Source organism: Lagenorhynchus albirostris, chromosome 16 (genome assembly GCF_949774975.1).
Source record: "Lagenorhynchus albirostris chromosome 16, mLagAlb1.1, whole genome shotgun sequence".
In the NCBI taxonomy this organism is placed as follows: domain Eukaryota; kingdom Metazoa; phylum Chordata; class Mammalia; order Artiodactyla; family Delphinidae; genus Lagenorhynchus; species Lagenorhynchus albirostris.
The window spans coordinates 67,767,317-67,788,118 of record NC_083110.1 but is presented as its reverse complement, the minus strand read 5'-3'; the positions used below and the strand labels follow the sequence as shown (position 1 = coordinate 67,788,118).

Below are 20,802 nucleotides of genomic sequence, written 5' to 3'. Positions count from 1 at the left end.
AAATAGACATTTCTCCAAAGAAGATATACAGACTGCCAACAAACACATGAAAGGATGCTCAACATCATTACTCATTAGAGAAATGCAAATCAAAACTACAATGAGGTATCACCTCACACCGGTCAGAATGGCCATCATCAAAAAATCTAGAAACAATAAATGCTGGAGAGGGTGTGGGGAAAAGGGAACCCTCTTGCACTGTTGGTGGGAATGTAAATTGATACAGCCACTATGGAGAACAGTATGGAGGTTCCTTAAAAAACTAAAAATAGAACTACCATATGACCCAGCAATCCCACTACTGGGCATATACCCTGAGAAAACCATAATTCAAAAAGAGTCATGTACCACAATGTTCATTGCAGCTCTATTTACAATAGCCAGGACATGGAAGCAACCTAAGTGTCCATCATTGGATGAATGGATAAAGAAGATGTGGCACATATATACAATGGAATATTACTCAGCCATAAAAAGAAACGATATTGAGTTATTTGTAGTGAGGTGGATGGACCTAGAGTCTGTCATACAGAGTGAAGTCAGTCAGAAAGATGTCGGTCTTCAACTGACATCTCTGAGGTAGGTGGAGGGGGCATAATCACACCCTTTTTATAGGTAATAATAACAACAATTAGCGTTTGTCAGGGCTGATTATGGGCTGGGATCTTGATAAAATTCTCATCTGCATTTTCTCATTGGCTCCTGAGAGGACTTTAGCTAATTTAAGCTCACTCGAAGACCCTAACAAGAGGAGCATTATGTCTGGTGGGCTGGAGGTCAAGTTTATGCCCTTTATGAGAGAAAATTCCACTTCTGTCTTCTGCAATACAGATTATTTTAAAACAAAGTTTACAATGATATCCAAATTATAAACAAGCTGTGATTTTTTTAGGCTGCCATAAGCCCAACTACACCAGTGAGCATTTTTTATAAGAAAAACAGGCTCAGATATAAGTTACACGAAAAAGAAAGAACTCTGTTTCTATCAGAATAGAATTTGGAAAACTAACTGCTTAAAAAAAAGGAACACAAAAGTGTGTATATAAAGATATACACACTTTAAAGAAAACACTTTCCATGGTTATAAAAAGTACCTTAAAAATGAATATGAAATGTGATTCTTATGTGATTCCCCAGTAAATATCTCAAGGGAGATAAGGACAATTTCCCTTTCTTATCCTTCCCCTAAACTGAATTCTCATTTTTCAAAATGAACTTAATATCTGCTTCTTCTTTCCGGATTTGAGTCAGTCCATATTAATTTTTCCTTCTAACTCAAATAGCTTTTTGTTAAACCCAGGTCTTCCCACACCGAAGATGTGTATCAGAGAGTGATTAGCAACTTGATCCCATTGCGCTCATCTTCCTAAGAGGCACTGGCTTTGGGAAAACTCCATCTGTAGCTTAAGTCTGGGGAAGCAAACCCTGATGATGAGCTTAAAGCATGTAATGAGAGACAAATAAGAGGAAGAAATGATTGTCGAGAAGTCACTAGGGGAAAGGAGCCAGGAAGAAACCAGGTGGACTAAAGTCTATTGCCTATGGATAGATTCCGCAAGTAAAAGAGGCCAAGAGACTAGAGTCTACCACCTACTAGTTGTGAGGCTTTGGGGTCCCTTCTCCTGGGGATTATCTATCTCCCTTTCACCCCAGTTTCCCTCTTGTGGGAGCAGTGCCATCTCTTCCACTTTGCCAGCTGCTGTTGCCAGGGTGCTGCAGAGACATGAATTAAGTACAGCCTCACATATAGGAAGGGGGCTGATTCCTGAGAGGGGCATACGTTAGGGAGCCCCAATAGCTGATTCCGCAGGAACACAGGGCAATCGCTTTGCTTGAGTCTTTCTTTTGTGTGTGACACCCAATACTATTTGGAAACACTTTTGGACTGACAAGTTCTCTTCCATTATTTCCCCCTGGGGTTCCCATGTCCAGTTTTGAACCCTAATAGCAGGCCTCAATGAAAAGATCTGGTTGGCAGACCTAAGTTTATTCAGTTAGCCACTCACTCCCATAATAACCAGCAGGGCAAGTATCAAGATCTAATTCGGCTTCTACTTCCTGGGTGGACTGTAAAAGGCAGGGTCTTGAATCTAAACCACATAGTTATTGTTAAAATAATGAGGAAGCTCTCCCTATCCTGATGTGGGATGATTTCCAATAAGCAGTGTTAAGGGTGGAACAAAACAAAGGGGCAAAACAATGAGACCAGTGCGCTACGTGTCAGGAAAAATTCGTATCTTGCTTGTATTTGCATAAACAGACCCTTGCAGGATGATATAATGGATAAATCCACGGATTTCCGGGCGGGACTGCCTGGGTTTGAAACCCTGCTCCACCACATAGCTGAGCGATCGTGGGCAAGTTACGTATTAACCTCTCTGGGCTTCAGTTTCCTCATTTGTAAAAAGGACAAAATTATAGCATCTGCCTCAGAGCTGGTAAACAAGTAAATATTCACAAAGCACTTAGAACAGTGTGCAGCATGTAGCAAGCTGTACTGAGTAAATAAACATCATCATTATTACTCATGTTATTTATTAAATAGCATCAAACGTGGTTACCTGTGTTCTGGAGCCAAGAGCAGGACGGCAGGAAGGAGAAAGAATTTTGACTGTATATCTCTTTTTCTATCTATGAATAAGTTAACTACTCAAAAGATTAAAATAAAAATTATTATTTAATAGTTAAAAATCACTTGCTGCAAATGGATTTCAAGACCTGTTTTGAAAATTACTTTTTGGATTCATACTTTTTTTGTGCGAGTTGTTGAAAGGCGTCCCTGGACACCCCATTTCTCTGTTTTCCACTATGATTTTTACCCCTCTCCCTAGCCTTCTTCCTCTACGTGTCAATAGTAACAACAGGGGCTTCCCTGGTGGCGCAGTGGTTGAGAGTCCGCCTGCCGATGCAGGAAACACGGGTTCGTGCCCCGGTCCGGGAAGATCCCACATGCCGCGGAGCAGCTGGGCCCGTGAGCCATGGCCGTTGGGCCTGCGCGTCCGGAGCCTGTGCTCTGCAACGGGAGAGGCCACAAGAGTGAGAGGCCCGTGTACCAAAAAAAAAAAATAGTAACAACAATAATAAATAAAGTTCTAATAAGTACTACTTTTTGAACACTTACTGCTTTACATATATTATCTCATGTAATCTTTACAACAACTCTGTGAGACATTAACTCCATATCTCATGGAAAAAGATTACATTAGCTTGTCCAAGATCACACAGCTAGGCGGGGGTAGTGTCCAGGTGTATTCTGAGGTCTGACACCACGTCCCTTATTCCAGGGTTTCTCTGTTAAAATTCAGATTCCCAGGCCTCGCCCTAGACCCCGGGGATCAGAGCCAGGCCTGGGTATTTTCCTGGAGACGCTCATATCCTCTGAAGCCTGAGGGCCTCAGCACTAGCCTCAGCACTAGCACTGCCTGGGCCCGCTTGGCCCTCACCTTTCACTGCAGTGTCCACTCCTGTTTCAAGCCCCTTCGCTACTTCCATAGCCCATGGAAGCAGAGGTCCCTGCGGGCTAGTCCCTCTTCCTCCCGGGCAGGGTAGAGAGTACCAGCTCATCCCACCCTATCAAACATCACTCTCCACAAGGCTGCAGCCTTTGGGCCCCTTAGCTCTTGGCTAGAAAGTCAAATGAGATATGCCTCGGGGAGCACGGCCTGTGGAAGGCGGCCCTGGGCAGCAGTGTGGTTCTATTTAGGGTCATGTGTGGGATTTATGGCTCTCCACGAAACCTGCAAGGTCTCCCCGAGGTGACAGCTGAGCTGAACATTAAACCGAAACTAACTGCACAACCAAAAGGCTTCCAGGAAATGCCACTTTGCAAGCAATGCCATCCTTATTCTCCCTTGTTTGCACAATGTTTGGGTGAGTCCCCAGCACAGCCTTGGTGGCCCTGTAACTCACTATCAGCACAGTCGGGGGAGGTGAGCTCTGTGACCGAAGTGCTAGCAGCTCATAAAGAGTTACTGTTTGTTTGGAGATCAATGGTCAGAGCCAAGCAGATCATCAGATAAACAACTGCTGTTGGACAGAAGCAAGGCCCTCAAGGGCTCCAAAGAGATGGTGCTCATTAATCAGCCAACTGCAGAGAGATGGCAGTGGCCTGGTCCACAGCTCAGCACCACGGGTTCTCCAGGGGTGGGCACCAGGGTGGGAATGAACAGGGTGATAAGAAGCTTTCAAGGATCCAGGTTAGAAACTTCTTCAGCTGGCGATCCTCTCCCAAAGACAAGATTTTCTAAAAGTGGCTGTTCTTGTCGTCCTGGGTTCATTTGGCCTTTTCTGCAGAAGATGCTAGCACACGTGGGCACTGCCGTTACACAGACCCCAACAGGTGGGCACCCGCACTTTGTTCAAGTCCAGATCAATGGAAACCAGCCTTTCTCCTGATTCTGACAAACGGTACAAATGGTGGAGGAACCACTTAAGATAGTCCCTAAGTCACCAGGAACAAGTATCACTGATATATTTTTAAAATTTATTTTATTGAAGTATAGTTGATTTACAATGCTGTGTTAATTTCTGCTGTACAGCAAAGTGATTCAGTTACACACACACACACATACACACACACATATATACATTCTTTTTCATATTCTTTTCCATTATGGTTTCATCAAAGGATATCGAATACAGTTCCCTGTGCTATACAGTAGGACCTTGTTGTTTCATTAATATTTTTTAAAAGGGTTTTATGCTTTACAAAGTATGTTAATAATCATTACCCCCACTTGTTCTGCAAAGTACAAATGAGAGGTATGGAAAGATGTAACAAATAAAGGCTGGCCAGGGTATTTTTAACGCCAGATTCTATCACTTCCCATTGTACCCTCGCCAGGCCCCGTTCTGTTCCCTCCCTTTGCTAATTTTGTGCTGATAAACTTAGTCTTTAACTTGACCTTTTTACATTCTGAACACATTGGCCAAGATTACGACACTGAGGAGAAACACAGGATTCTGGTTTTGGAACCTGCTGTTAAGTGCGAGGCTGTGATAAACCAGACCAGTGAAGTAAAAAGTCCAAGTCCTCTTAAAAGCTCATGTGTTACATACAATTGGCTGCAGATTTTAAAACAACAAATCTGACCACGAAATCACTGTGCTTGGTTAGGGCTGGACAAGCAAGGTCACAACAACTACAAAAGCCTGGTAGAAAGACTGACATAGGAAGTGCATTCAAGTGTGCATCAAAGACAATGAGCAGTTAATTTACACAAGCAGGTTGGCTGACTACGGCGCTTCCTAACCATCCTTCATGTTTGCTGGTGTTGTATTTCCTTGCTCATATGTGCAAGGACCACTGTCTTCATTTCCCAGATGTATTTTGGTACGCTCAAATCTCTGCTAGGAACACAGATAATACCAGCATTGATTATCAGGAAGGACCTAGATTATCCTAACTTCTCGGGTCGAGAGCCATTATTTGGAACCTCAGATTTCGCAGTCATTTCAGCAAAATCAAGAGGCAAAGAGTTACCACCAAGCTCTGATAGTTATTTATGTAGAAAGACTTCCTTGAAGAGTCTACAGTAACACATACCAGAAAACATTATAGGATAAAAATACTGTACCTACTATACAAAGAAGTGAAAAGCCTCAGAAAGTGCACAAAAAATTTTTACAATCCACTCTGGGTACAAGTATAATTTTCCCCATCACCAGAGTGAATAAATACAGGTTTTATCTTCTTACAGATCCCCCAGGCTGCTCGAAACGTGAATTACACCTTTCTATATTTGGAAGGGAATATAAGCACTGCAAACCCGCTATTTATTTTCTAAAGTGTCTCCGTGAATAGGATTCCCAGTAGCTCTGTCTGTTTGCAGACATTCATCAGCATGAAAGTAAACACACCACCAGGCACACATTTCCCCAGGGCTGCTTCATTCGGAACTAGGGCTCTGGTTTTCCTAGCTGCTTTGTCTAAATATTTTTGGGATGATTCATTCATGGTTTCAGGATTTCAGTAGAGGGCATTCCCAGCAGTCCTGACATACCAAGGCAAAGAACAAGACCGAGAGGAAGGGAGAGAGTGAAGGTGGTACCTCATGTCTCCATCTGAAAGCAACCCCCTCTGCATCAGAACTAGGCTTCGCCCTGCGATGACCGGCAGCGAGTTTCCTTCTTCTCTGAAATAATAAAAACTCAACATGCTCGGAGCACAGCAGGGGCAGGAGATTGGCACAGTCCGTCCGGCCCTGAAGGCCCGTGACTGAATCAGCAGTGAACCGCACGCTGGAGTTTTCCATAGGACCATTCACACTGGGGCTGGGAAAGTCACACTGGCCTCCCCCTTCTCTGCTGACCGGCAGAAATACCCAGGCTCCACATGGCTGCATCCTCCCCACTCCAGGACAGCTCCCTAGAGAAAAAGCGACTTTCTAGGAACTTGGGGTCCCATGGAAAAAAACCCACATTTCCACAAAGATGCAGTCAGTAGCACCATCTCTGAGAGTGAAAAACTGGAAACAATGGGGAAATGGCTAAGCAGGGGACAGAGTATCAGGAGAATAAAATACTACACAGCTATTTAAAGTGATGAGCACGCAGATGTGGGCAACCCACCGAAGTGCCAAATCTACAAAAGGTGGCGAAACAGCACACGTAGGAGGTGCAAAATATGTAAAGTTCTACATGAGTGAACAAAAATACGAAGTGAGTTCGTGCTGAATCAGAGAGTTCAAATTCATCAGGTTATTTTTTTCCTTTTAAAGGTCCTCAAGGTAGTAATATAAGAATAAAATAGAAGACCATAGAGGCATACCAAATAGTTTAATTTTCAAATGAAGTATATAAACATTTTTCAAGGGTCTTGGATAAAGCGAATGACTCAGGAGTTACCACACTTCCCCACTCCGCCCCTCCAAATGCAATCAGGAAGAGGTGGATGCATAAAAACCAAATTATTAAGCAACGCTTTTCTCCATTTCCTGGTTCAAGGTCCCAGTCAGTGAAACGTGGAAGCCGATGAAGGGGAGTTATAACATCTGCACTCCTGGGAAACCCCCTAATCACTTGCCATCCTCAGGTTTGTGAAGGAGAAAAAACTGGCTCCGTGCATTCTTCTCTGAAACTCAATTTGCAAAAGTAAATTTCCCACTTACACTGGGAAACAAAGTCAGTTTAAAATAGGCTTAGGAGAAGAATTATCCGCCTCCATGTTTCCAACCTCCCCCTTAAAAAAAGAACAGAGACCTCTGGCAATAAAAATTGACAAATGACTCAAAGAAAAACACCATTCAGGGGAAATAAAGGACTGAGTTCTCTTTAAATAGCCTAGAATGAAGTGGGAGACACAATGGTGTCTGTACTGTGGCTGCAAGCTTCAGAACTGAGAACAGCTCACACACTTCAGTCTTGATTCTTACACAACCACTTCATCCATCTTGTTCACTTTCAGCTGAGCAGTATACAAATTCACCCTACCAGATGCAGGCCAGACAGAAAGCCCTGAGCACCAGCAAGCTTGGGGTTTGAATAGGCAAGGCCATAATGCACATTTCTTATTTGTGATTAGGAGCTCCCTTGAGAAGCAACGGGGCTTCTTTTCCTAATACTCTTCTATTACTGGACTTAATTCTACACTAACGGTGTTTTAAAAGTTCTATCACTATGGAAAACTGACATTTACCTCCCTTCCTCACTTTTTCTGTTAACTTTAGAGCTTATTTTTTCCCCTCTAGAAAAGCAATAATCTAAAATAACTAGAGGTATTCTATACACGTAGAAGTCATGGCTTCAAAGATTTAGAGCCTATGACCATGGTTCAGAGGTGTGGCTCGCTGCTCCTGAAATGGGCACGTGGCCCTCTTTATCAGAAACCCCATCGCTAGCCCTGTTGAAATGCTGTCTGTATACCATCTCTCAGCTGAAGTGAAGCAGAAAGGGAGCACTTTCAATGAAGAATTAAATTTGCTGACCCACTTGGGTGGAAGAAAAAAAACACCCCGCTGGTGGATTAATATGGTTGAATAGCTAGATGCCACTGCACTTGTGGGTGGTACTTGACGTAAGGGGCGGGGGAGCAATGGACCCCAAATTAGACCTGGGTCTTGGTCCTGTTGGGTGACTATGGATAGAGGACTTTGCCTCTCTGGCCTTCACTTTCTTTGATCGTTACACAGAAGGGGAACTGGATAAATTACCTTTCAAGGAGTCTTCCGGTTTGAAATTATGATTCTATGATTTCTCCCTTATCAGGTAGTTTAATTCTCACAAACAACCCAGTGGATAGGAATTCATATCCCTGTCACGTAAATGAGGGAACTGAGGCTCAAAATGGTCAAAACACCTGCTCTAGTTGTTCAACTAAAGAGTGGGACTCAGGGCCAGGATCTGAACCTAGGTTGTCCAACTCCATACCAGCACTGCTGTCATTTTAAGTGGTATCATGACTACTTCAAATATAGCATTAATTCTTTATTACTCTTTATATAGAAAGTTGGGAGACAGGCATCCAGTATTCTGGAGTCTGAATCTGAAGGCTTCCTTTATGGAAAAGTAAACTGCCTGGGTATGTTTTAATGTTCTTTTTCTTTCTAGGGGCCTCAGACCTGGCCTCTTTCAATCAAACGAGTGTGACTGAATGGCTTTTGCTTAATTAGGGACATAGTCCTTGGGATGAGTTAAGGTCTGCTTTCTTTGTTCTTTTCTCCAATTCCAAAGCATTGCTTCTTCTGAAACACTTCCCCTACCCGCCTCCAAATGAACAGGCAGGCCACCTGGATCTTTCTTATAATTACACAAATAACACTTTTTTTTTTTAAATAGGGACATGTTTACATATAACACAATTGGTGGAGCAACTCAAGTTGCAGCCCAGGAGAAAGAAGAATTACAACCAAGCGGCATTTATGAAACACACTCCAAGGAGGACAAAGGTCAGAACACAAAGATGATACACAGGAGAAAGCTCATGGGATCTGAGCCAGTGCTTCAAAAGTAGGGAGCTTATCAAGCTTTGAAAACAAGCCTTTTCTCCTGCCCTCTTCACGCGGAACTGGAAGGATAAATACCTCCCTCAGCAGGGACACCCAAGGCTCCACCAAGGCCCTGGGGAAATTTGAGAGCGTGCGCAATCTGGTTTTTATTTCCTTTAGCAGTGACCTTGAGCAGAACTCAGAAAGGAGCCTCTGATTTCACAGCTGAAGTGTTCCTGGAAGGGGGACATCTTCCAGGCTACTGGGCAGGGCTTGGTCTTATATGTGCAGTGGCTCTCAGTGGTGCTGCCAGGATCAAACTCAGCCCGTCCATGGGCTCTACCCACTTTCCCAGACCTGTGCCGTGGGGCCTGGCCATCATTCCCACCGTGGCTCTGGCCCCAGCAGGCAGGCTCTTCTAGTCCCCTGATAACCCCACTGCCTTTTCTCTGACAGGTCCCAACTCCTCCAGGCCCACCCTCATCCTTCCTCTCCCAGCCTCCCACACCTTCCAATACTCTACAATTCTGCAATCAGTTACTACCTGTTATTAGCTATTTTCTATACCCGTACCTAGATATTCACTAAGAACTTGAGTTTGTATCCAGGGCAGGGACCACATCGTTGACTTGCATGACCGGTAACCCTGTCTAGGATCTAGGGTTACCTTTACATCAAGAGGGATCCCTCTTCAAGTTCGCAGATGACAGGGAGCCTTGTTCATCAACTATGGCTCATAATGAACATAGACCGCGCACACACAGTTGGCCCTTCGTATCCGAGGAGATTGGTTCCAGGACCCCTGAGGATACCAGAATCCTCGGATGCTCAAGTCCCGTATTTCAAATGGAGTAGTATTTGCATATAACCTATGCACATCCTCCCTTATACCTTAAATTATCTCTAGATTACTTATAATCCCTAAAACAATGTAAATACTATGTAAATAGTGGCTGGCACTCAGCAAATTCAAGTTTTGCTTTTTGGAACTTTCTGGCATTTCCATTCCCAATATTTCTGATCCACAGTTGGTTAGCTCCACGGATGCGGATCAGAGGAGACAGTACTTATTTCTTCTAAGTCATTATTTTTTTAAGTCCAAGCACTTTACTAATGTAAAATTTACATTCTAAATATTTTTCCTTTGTGGTTTTCTGTGTTTTCCAAATGTTCTCCAATAATCAGATAAGTTGAAGATATTTCAATCAATTGTTTTCTTTTTAAGAAAAGTGAATTAAGGAACTGCCTGGTTTATTCAGGATCCAGTGAAATGGAAATAAAATGATGCTGTCATGCCATCTAGTGGCACTGACACAAAAAAGCCAAGACAAGTGTGAGGGCTTGGGACCACCTGAGTCCAGCCCAGGCTTTTTGGGGAAGAAGAGGCGTCTTTTCGTTTCCCAGAATCCTTGAGGTTTCCAGAGGAGGGCGAGGGTCCTCAATTAGAGACGGATGGGGGTGCTACTTCCCCCTCCACTGCCTTACCTCCCTGCAATTCTGACACTTAGAGAAGGGAACTGGGGATGGGACGGGAGGGGGAAGGTGCCTGCCGTCAGCTGCAGGGAGCAGCCAGCGATGTTCCCACAGGCTGCACCCACACCTCTGAAGTGTGGGATGCAAAGTTCCCCACGCGCCACAGCGGGGGCCATGGGAGGGGCTACTGCACACCTGCCAGACTTGCAGGAAGCAACCAGCATCTAGTGCTGTGTTCAGGTCACCCCAGTGAGTCACAGATAACAATCCCAGTTAGAATCCTTAAGGCACAGAGGGTAAGTGTGGGGCGTCCATGGGTCTGGTGTGATAAGGGACACTCCCTCTTTGCTTCAGATCACCCCATTTTAATCGCACTCGGAGTCTCACCCCATCATATACAAGGCCCCTGACGCCAGCCAAGTTTCTCACGAGGTCTCAGTCAGCAAAGCCGAGGCAGCAGGCACGGTCAGGGGAACAGAGAGGCAGCAAATGCTGGTGCGGTTCTGTCACTGTGACACTAGAAACATACACAGCTTTACCTCTTTGCTGAGCAAGGGGGCTCAGTGGGCACGAGCCACCTTCAACTATTCCCAGGGGTGCAGGTGCCACTTGCCTCTTCGTCGGCCCTCTCCCTCCACTTGGTCAAAGTCTGGTGGCTTCCACCTCCCAGGCACCTCTGGAAGCCCCGGTCCCGCTCCATCTACACCATCCACTCTGGCCTGGGGAGCAGCAATGGCCTCCTAACTCACGTCCCCTCACCACAAAGCCCTCCTCAGTGCACTCCCCTCCATGCTGCAGCGCCAGTGGGCTTGTGGGTTTCCGCAGGTGTAATCGATCAAGTCACTCTACAGCTTAAACCCTTTAGTGACATCGCCGTCCTTAGGATTGATTCCAAATTCTTTACGTGACCTGCAGACAAGTCCTGCTAAAATCTGGTTCAGCCCATCTCCCCTTGTCTCTGCTCTGTCCCCTCCGGGGGTCATCACACCACAGTTACTGGTTCCATGTCTGCCTTCCCCACCAGAACGTGAGTGAGGCAAGGGCCACGTCGACCTCACTGCTCTTGCCCCTGGTTGCAGCGCCAGGGCCAAACACAGAACCAGGTACATAAAGGTGGCAACAGAGACTGGTGGTTGAGAGCTTGGTTTTGAGAGGCAGGTGAATACAGGTTCAAATCCTGGTTCTGCCACTAATCAACCATGGGATTTGGTGCAAGGGACTTAAGTGCTCTCTGTCACGCCGCAAGTATTTAATGAATAAATGAAATAATGGATGTGACCAAAAATGGCATCTCAAGTGATTAATTTTAAAGCCAGTGATACTTTACTAGATGAACGGACCTCCTATCCTGCTGAAGTTAAAAAAAAAAAAAAGGAAGGAAAAATCTAAATTTTACGGGTATGTCGCAAATCCTAATTGAATTTTATTTGCATTGATTGCCTATTTGGTAGACAGCCCGTGTACCATCTCACACGTGGGTACGAGTCAGATGCCTAGAGAAGGCAAAGAAAATAAACAACTAACATTTCACAACCTAGATGAATAAGACATTAAATTGACATTTATTGTAGTTCAAGTACATTTAATAATTCAACAATCATGTCTTGCAATTCATACAACTAAAATAAGCAGTTCATAAAATGGAATTTAAATATTTTGCAAGTATTTAATTTAAATATTCACTGTTTATTTTGATAATATGTAGCTTGACATCAATACCGCCCACACTATAAAAAAAGGTATAGTGGACCAGAATACAGAAAATTACCCAGGCTTATTTACCTTTCCAAAGAAGTTAAGGGGGTAAAAAAAAACCCACATCACAGACCACACCTATTTTTGCAAAATGATGGGTCTTTAAGGCAGTGGTCTCCAACCAGGGTACTCAGAGATTTTCCAAGGGGTGCAGACAAGACAATTCTAAGTAAATGAATTGCCGGTTCCTCAATTTCCATTTGTATTTCTCCTAAAACTGCTCTGCCTGAATATGATACCACCTCCCCTTCCCCAGTTTCCCATCTCCCACTAGAGAGGAGAAGGGTGGACTTCTCACCCACCCTGAAATCTTAGATGACATAGAAACTGCCACATCATCTAACTAAGACTTATGAAATGGCTATCATATGATTCCCGTTTCTCTTTCACTTAGAGGCAACCTGCTTAGGCTGAATACTCAGAGAGATGGGAAAACTGAAATATTACTACATCCTTTGCAACTCTTCTGAGGGGGTGTGTAGTTTTACATTATTTGGTGGGTATGCGAGCGAAAACATTTGAAGGCCACTGCTCTAAAGGGTTTGCACTGGGGAGTGGTTTAGCCTGGACCACTGGAACTCATGGCTTTGAAAAGTTTTCAGTAATTGGAGATGTATTTTCTGGTCACCTCATCAGATATCTTTGACCCTCAATGGCAACCAGCGCCAGTGGAATTCGGACCCAGGACGCCGAGGCCTCTCCACTTCTCCGAGTCATGTCTGGGATGATATGACCAAAGGATCTCTGCGGGATGTTGCAGGGAGCCAGGATGCCCCTCATCACCAGCTCTCCCTCTCCCCCCGAACACTGCTTGGGAGCACTCCCTAACCTCACCCCCTATCCCCCTCGCTGTCCCTCCGCCGTTGGGCTTGGTGTAGGCGCTACGGAGAAGTCTGATGCTCTGACGCACAGACCGCTCCTGCCTCTTGCCAGGGAATACCACTCACATGACCAAGGTTAAGGAGGGGAGGGAAGGGGCTTCTCCCACGTCCCTGCAGCCCTACTTCTAAATAGAAAGCACGCAGAGCTGTTAAGGGAGTGGCGCTGGTACCGTTTGGGTTCAGCTCTGCCATTTATTAACTGCCACCAGAAAGGCAGGCTACTAACCTTTTTTTTTTTTTTTTGCAGTACGCAGGCCTCTCACTGCTGTGGCCTCTCCCGTTGCGGAGCACGGGAGACGCACAAGCTCAGCGGCCATGGCTCACGGGCCCAGCCGCTCCGCGGCATGTGGGATCTTCCCGGACCGGGGCACGAACCCGTGTCCCCTGCATCGGCAGGCGGACCCTCAACCACAGCGCCACCAGGGAAGCCCTACTAACCCTCTTAATGCCTCAGTTTAGCTACCTGTTAAATGATGGTAAGAGTAGAACCATCTCCTGGGACTGATCATGAGGACTCATGCAACACTGAGCTGGCATACAGAAGCTTAGCAAACGAAGCTGTTATTATTATTATTAAATGCAAAGTTTAGAACTTCAAAAGTGAACTCCAAAAAGGAAAAGGTAGGAATCAGCAGAGTGCCACCCTACAACTTCCCATCCCATGGCCGTCAGTTCTGTCTTTCAGCCAAGCCCGTTCCCACTGGCGGCAGCAGCCCATGCTCTGCCCTGAAGGAGGCTAGCGGCCAATCACCTCTGGCGGTGACAGCCCCTCACTCCTGGAAAGCTGCCACTCAGACACGCAGCAGCCAGGCAGGAGACCCCCAGAGCCTAGGGGTTGCCCTGGGGACAGGCCAGTGCACAGGGGGACCCCAGTGTTGTCACACACAGCTGGCAGGATTCTGTGCAAATCTCCCACGCACAGCATAGACCTCCTTCCCTGAAGGTCCGCTTCCGCGTGGGTGGGTGGGTGGAGAGGGCAGAGGCGTGGCAGGCTGAAGTGGCCCAGGGTCCCTCTTTAACTCAGCAAGGAAGGAAACTTACCTGAAGAGTGATGGGACAAAAGAGGACCGGTCTGGCTTCGCATCAACTGTGTCATTGCTTGCTGAGTCCCCAGCCCCCTGCTCCTCAATATGGTCTTGACTGTCTCCCATCTGGAAGGAAAAAAACCAACCAGAAAATTGGTACCCAGTGGCATCACTGGCCTCATGATATTTTTAAATAACACTCATTCAGTGACATAGCTTTTAATTAAGCCTGGAGATGACCAGTACTGCCTATTTGGGCTCCAGGGCTGCTGCACCAACAACTCATTCAAAGGCTCCAGCGCCAGCTCCATTTCAGGCCTCATTCCAGAGACTGGATACACAGTGGCAAAGAAAGCAAAGTCCCTGCCCCTCTGGGAGCTTCTGATCCAGCATTCAGGACTTTCTTAAATGTTCACTGCTTATGAGAAACTGTGGAAGGTTCGTCAAAGTCTGTAACAACAAGAAACTCCCCCTAAATTCCTGACAGGTTATAAGATGTTCATCCTTTGCCCGACATCACTCAAACCCAGTTAAAAAACAGCAACGACCTAGAGTATAAAGTTCTCTTTCTGCTTCAGATGGTTTTACATGGTTCTACCAGAGTAGATGTCCATCAAATTATTTTCCTGCTCAAGAATTTTCACGAGATCCCTATGATCTAAAAGTTCAAATCTTAAACTGAACTCATTGGATCTTAGGGTCTTCATTATCTAGTACTGGAGTCGATGACAAACGATGGCCCACCACCTGTTTTATTGTTTGTTTGGTTTTTCTTTGAGTTTTACTTGTTCTTCCTTTTTCTAATTTTATAGGGTTGAAGCTGAATTTACTGATTTGTGATCTTACTTCTTTCCTACATACAGGTGTTCAGTGCTAAAAATTTCAGTCTAAGTACTCACCACCTGTTTTTGTAAATAAAGTTGGAACACAGCCACGCCCCTTCATTTACATGCTGTCTGTGGCTACTTTCCCACCACAACCGGAGTCGAGTAATTGTGACAGAGATCACGTGGCCTAAAAAGCCCCAAATTTTTACTACCTGGCCTTTTACAACAAAGGTTTGCCAAGCCCTGATCTAGGATAACTACCAGCCAGTAGGATCCCCGACTCACCTTCTACTTCCCTTACTTTAAGGAGTAAAAATAGCAATAATAAGAAGAGAAACTCACACTCTTTTTTTTTTTTTTTTTTTTTTTATCTAACACACTAGGCCGCACAGCTTTCTTATACACTTGAGGGCCATTTTAAGTAGTGAAACCATCAACAAAAACCACAAAAATGCAAAACACGAAGCACTAAACAGACCACAAAAAGGACTTTGTAAGGCAGTGCTGCCTCTGCCTCAGCTGGGAATATGGGTATCAAGTGACTCAAGTTGTTTGACACTGTGCATGCCTTCCAGTGACCAAAAAAGCCCCATGTGTGTATTGATCTGGGAATTACAGATAAATTTTAGGGAGTAGGCAAATTCATAAGCATATGGTCAATTGTATTTTAAATGTACAGAAAAATATTGAGCAGCCTGGCACGCAGGATCTACCCTTGTCAAATCTTAATATTTTCTTACATTTACATCTAATCTTTTCTATACTTTTTTCACACTTATTATTTGCTGTGCTAATTGTTTCATAAGCATTATCTTATTTAACACTCCCCCAAATGCTGTTAGATCAGCCCTATGATCACTGCCTTTTGACAGATGAGAAAGCTGCAGTTAGAAAAGGTTAGTAACTAGTCCCAGGCTAAGTAACTAGTAAACTAGACTTGGATCAGAAGCCGGCAAACAGGCACTCAGAACCCACTCCTCACCACCACACCATTCAGCCTCCCAGCCTCCTAGCATCCTTGGGCCCACTATGCTCATTTCAGGGTCCATCAGGGCTTCTGGTTCTCCCTTTCTGGTAGTCACCACCCAAATGTTTGCTGGACAGGCCATCTTTGCCCAGCTGGCTAGTTCTCAATCTTCAGAATTCAGTTTAATGGCACCTTTGCAGGAGGTCCTCCTGGATCACACCTACCTCACCAACTCCCTCCCTTCCCCCAGTCCCTCTACAGCCCTTCTATTGATCTTGTTTACTTGCACTCTACTTACTGCTTGGTTCAAACACGACAATGTAAGTTCATCATGGCAGAGGCCCCTGGCACACAAAAAGTATTTGCTAGATCCGGCTTCCCTGGTGGCGCAGTGGTTAAGAATCTGCCTGCCAATGCAGGGGACAGGGGTTCGAGCCCTGGTCCGGGAAGATCCCACATGCCATGGAGCAACTATGCCGGTGCACCACAACTACTGAGCCTGCACTCTAGAGCCCGCGAGCCACAATTACTGAGCCTGCGCTCTAGAGCCCGTGAGCCACAACTACTGAGCCCGCGTGCCACATCTATTGAAGCCTGTGCGCCTAGAGCCTATGCTCTGCAGCAAGAGAAGCCACTGCAATGAGGAGCCCACGCACCGCAAGGAAGAGCAGCCCCTACTCGCCACAACTAGAGAAAAGCCCGCGCGCAGCAACGAAGACCCAACACAGCCAAAAGTAAACATAAATAAAATAAATTTATTAAAAAAAAGTATTTGCTAGGTAAACATTAATTGAGTGGGAAGCTGGAAGAAACAAATGCACTGAGGGAAGAGAATTAGCTAAGTGACACAGCTGGTCAGAAGCAGAGCCTTGAGTCATCTCTCCTAAACCAAGTCCTGTGTCCTTTCCCGTAAAGGGACTGGCCTTCAGTAACAAGAGGAAACCTCTCCAGGCTCTAATTCCTGCCGATCTCAGTCTCTGAGCAATCGCACAGTGGGCCAGGGTGTCAGCTGCAGGTCTGTGTTCCTGTCAGGCTCACCCAGGGATGTTTTCACACCACTGGAAAACAAGATGGCATCTATCTCACAGAACCCCCGTGCCCCAGAGCACAAGCAATGACTTTTGGAGGTGGGCAGAAGGAATCCAACTTGGGGGGAGGTATCCAAGATGGCAAAACGCCCACCTTGTGTCCTTGAGCCCCGAGAGGCATTATCATGTCACCCTGCAGCTTGTTTAGGGGTGAGCTGGGCAGTGAGGGGAGAAGTGAGAGGAAGGGCGAATCCTGTAGCCGGATCTTTACAAAGACAGTGAGAAGTCCGACGGCTATCTTGTTCCTCAACACATCGTGAACCCCCCATCATAGCCACCAACCTGTTTCCAGTTGTGAGGCAGTAAGATTTTTCTGATTAGGACCCAAAATGTTTCTTGAACACAGAGATAAGCCATCCCCAGAGGAGATGAGTGTAAGTCCGGGCATGCAGAAAACACTCAGTCATTTTTATTTCATTTCCTTTATACAGACTTAGTTACTTTTCAATGTGGACTGTTATTAGCAAAGCACGGACGTATTTTCAAAATTAACAAGTTAACGTTATACAAAATCCACCAGAAAAAGACACTAAATTTGACATGTGGTGTTGAAGCCTTGAGTCTTTTGCTAAGGCTAATCTTAAAGACTGAATCTAGGAAGTATGATGATATAACAGTGTGACCATTATATATAGATATAATTTCCTGGAAGTCCAAGGCACCAGGTGTGTGCTAGGAGCTGGGGATACACCTGACCTGGTCCTGCCTTGTTGAGAGACAGGCACTGATAAACAGCACAAATGTTGATGGACAACCGTGATCAGTGCCATGAGGATGAACAACTTGTGGCCACAGTAGGGGACCTGACCTAGCCCCAGAGGAATTAGGGAGGGTTCTCAGGGGAGGAAATGTTTGACCTGAGGTCTGAGAAGGGGAAGCAGTGAGGGTGGAACTGAGGGAGGCACAGGGAACTGCATGCCCGTTAAACACCTGACATGCTCCATTGATGGAGAGGCTCAGTTTGAATCTCACGTCCCCCCCCAGAGTTTTGGAGGGAGCTTTGGACTTAGCGGCAGGCTGATTTCTATGGCTCAGTGGTAGGAGGATCTCCAGAACTTTCTCTGCAAACACTAGGCCAGAAGGGTCTTCTGTGTGAAACCTACAGCATCTTTCTGGGTTGGTGCTGTTTACCATCCAGGAGGGCAGCAAGAGTCCCTTCTAACAAGCTGCCAGAGTGTGCGTCTAGAACGAGGCAGTGCTAGGGCTTTACTCTGAAATCTGTAAGGCTAAACGCTCAGTGACTTCCTGATTCCTATGAGACTGGGCTTAATTTCTGGGTGAAATCACGTTCACCCAGAATGAGGGTGGTGACCGCGTGGGGAGCCTGGTCTCGGTCACATCATATTAGTCAAGCCAAGACTTGGTGTTGACCTTTTATTTCTGCTTATCTTCACAGCCCAAGACAATGCAGGCCTATCTCAGTCTACTATACTTGGAGAGGGCATGCCTGGCATTATTTTCTTGCATTCGTCCCCGCTGTAACGCTCAGGATGCAAAGAGCAGTCAGCCATTCAAGGGAATATTGCTTATTCAATTGTTTCAATTGTTAAAAACATCTATCTTCTCTTTAAATAAATGAATATATAATACACATGAAGCATTAACCATGTCAGGCACTCTCTGTAAGCACTCTGCTAATTATTATTATTACTATGATCCACTAGGACTCTTATTTGTAGATTATCTTAATCATCCTTTTATAGTTCCAGTTATAGAAAAGTGCCAGGTACATGGCAGGCACTCAAAATTTCTTGATAAATGTCACAACTGAAATGTACTTAAAAATTTTTAATCCCTCAGGGCCCCGAATCAATTGTTGATATGGAACAGACCACAGAACCAAAGGGACCTAGGAGGGAGGCTGAGAACCCAGTTACGGTGAACCACAGACCAGGGGTTTAAATCAGTGCCTCCACCTATTAGCCATGGGACCTTGAACAAAGTACTCAACCTCTCCAAGCCCGAGTTTCCTCATCTGTAAAATGGGAGAATGGTGACGCCTAAGTCACACATGGCTATGAGGATGCATGGGACAGCGCATGTAAAATGCTAAGCATGGTGTCTAAATGTTCACTAAGTATTCCCTGTTATCACCACTGTCCACAGAACTCAAGACTAAGACGACATTCAACTGTCAACCCTCGCTGTTATTTTAAAAATCACATTAATATTTTAAACAGCTTTTGTGGAGACTGAAAAGAAAGTTCCTCTAGTGTTATTTCTATACATGCTTAATAGGCGACTGGTACAGATCTGGTAGGAAATCAGTTCCCAGCTACGGTCTGAATTTCATTGCAGCTGCTTCCCCTGAAAAGTGACATAATACAACTTGTGCCTCACTCTTGCCCCAACGAAGACAATCTTCCTAAAAGGCTCAAAGAGAAGCAGCCCAGGGGACCTCCACCGCTCCCCTCCAGCACCTGGAGGGGGAGGGGGCTCTGCTGGGAGATGAAGTACTCCACCTGATGCTCACAGCACTGCTAAGAGGCTGTATTTGCAGAAGAAACTTCAGTTTTCTCAGAGAGGTTAAGTAACCTGCCCAAGGCCACAGAGCTAAGAGGAAGCAGAAATGGATTATGAACCTAGGCGGTGACTGGCTACCTGGGATGAAGGTCAGGCCATAGACCCTAAAGGAGGAAATAGCCTGTAAGTAAACTAAGGTTAGGGCCAAGTCCTTGGCCAGCCCAGGAGTTCAAGGGAAAAGGCTGCGAATGACTCAGAATCACCCACATATAATTTTACTTCCCCCAAAAAAGCGAAGTTGAATACAACGGTGAAAGGCGGCAGCCTGAGTCCTGCCTTCTTCCGCTTCCTGAAGGAATCTTCAAGAGCCGTGCACAAGGGTACCTGAACAAAGATGACAGCGGCTTACGGGTAGCCTGCTAAGCCCTGACAGATGCACTGCTATGCACCACAATCATCTCATTCCATCGTCGCGGCAACCGTCAGCCCGGGCCCACCACTATCCCCATTTCACAGACAAGCACAGAGAGGGCCAAGGCCCCACAGCTGACGGGCAAGGACGCTGGGACTGGAACCCTGGGCTGTCAACACGGGAGCCCCCGCAGTTAGCCAGGCGAGAGAACGAACCCCTCCCGCCCTCCTAAATCCACCCCTCCTTCTTTTCCAAATCCCGAATAGTACCGGGTGTCCCAAGCCCGGGGACCAGAAGGGAAGGGAGGACAAGCTGAACAAAGCAGGCGATGCTGGGGGTGGCGGAGAGCCTTCTTCCCCTAAGTTGAGCGCCGGCCGTCGGGGCAGCTTAGTTCGAAGGGACCGGGCCCCCACCGACCGTGCTCGGTGGGAAGGGAGGAAGGAGGCAGGGGAAGGCAGGGCAGGAGGGCGGCGGCGGGCGGAAGAGGCGCTGGCGGAAGAGGCGCTGGCGGAGGCGGGGGCCAAAGTTACCGTTCCCCCGGCGATCGGGAGGCCAGAGCTGGCTGCCGTCTCCGTCCCTCCGCCGAGAGTCTGCGGCCGCTCGAACGAAAGCGAAAGTAAAAGCCCCTATGCGGCCAGGGGAGGAGTCGCCCGGGGCTGGAAACGGACCCGGCAGGCGGGGCGGCGGACACCGCCTCCGGCTCGGGACCCCGCGCTCCGTAAAGTTGGCGGCGCGCACGACCACCAGGCCGCCGCGCGGCCCTTCGGGGAGAGCGCGCCCAGCCCAGCCGGCCAACCGTCGCGCGCGCCATCGCCGGAGGGCGCCGTCTGCAAAGCTGGCCGCGGGTACCGGAGACCGTGCTGAGCAAAGTTTGCAGAGGTCTAAGACCGCTCTCCGAGTGACCGGAAAGCGCGCTCCGCAAACCCGCCGCACGCGGCCTCCTCATCCAGGCGACCAGGCGAACTGAAGAGCGCGCCCAGCCGACTT

General features: G+C 46.6%; 1 protein-coding gene across 1 annotated transcript in view; it reads right to left on the bottom strand.

Moving 5' to 3' along the window:
- The window catches only part of CASP7 (caspase 7), a 31,007-nt gene extending 10,450 nt beyond the window's left edge, over positions 1-20,557 (bottom strand). Inside the window, exons 1-2 of the mRNA XM_060125563.1 lie at positions 20,346-20,557; positions 14,075-14,184 (exon numbers count right to left, since the gene is read on the bottom strand). Coding sequence (XP_059981546.1) covers positions 14,075-14,184 — 110 coding nt within the window. The 5' untranslated portion in view covers positions 20,346-20,557. The remainder of the gene's footprint in view (positions 1-14,074; positions 14,185-20,345) is intronic.
- Between the last annotated feature and the right edge of the window lie 245 nt (positions 20,558-20,802).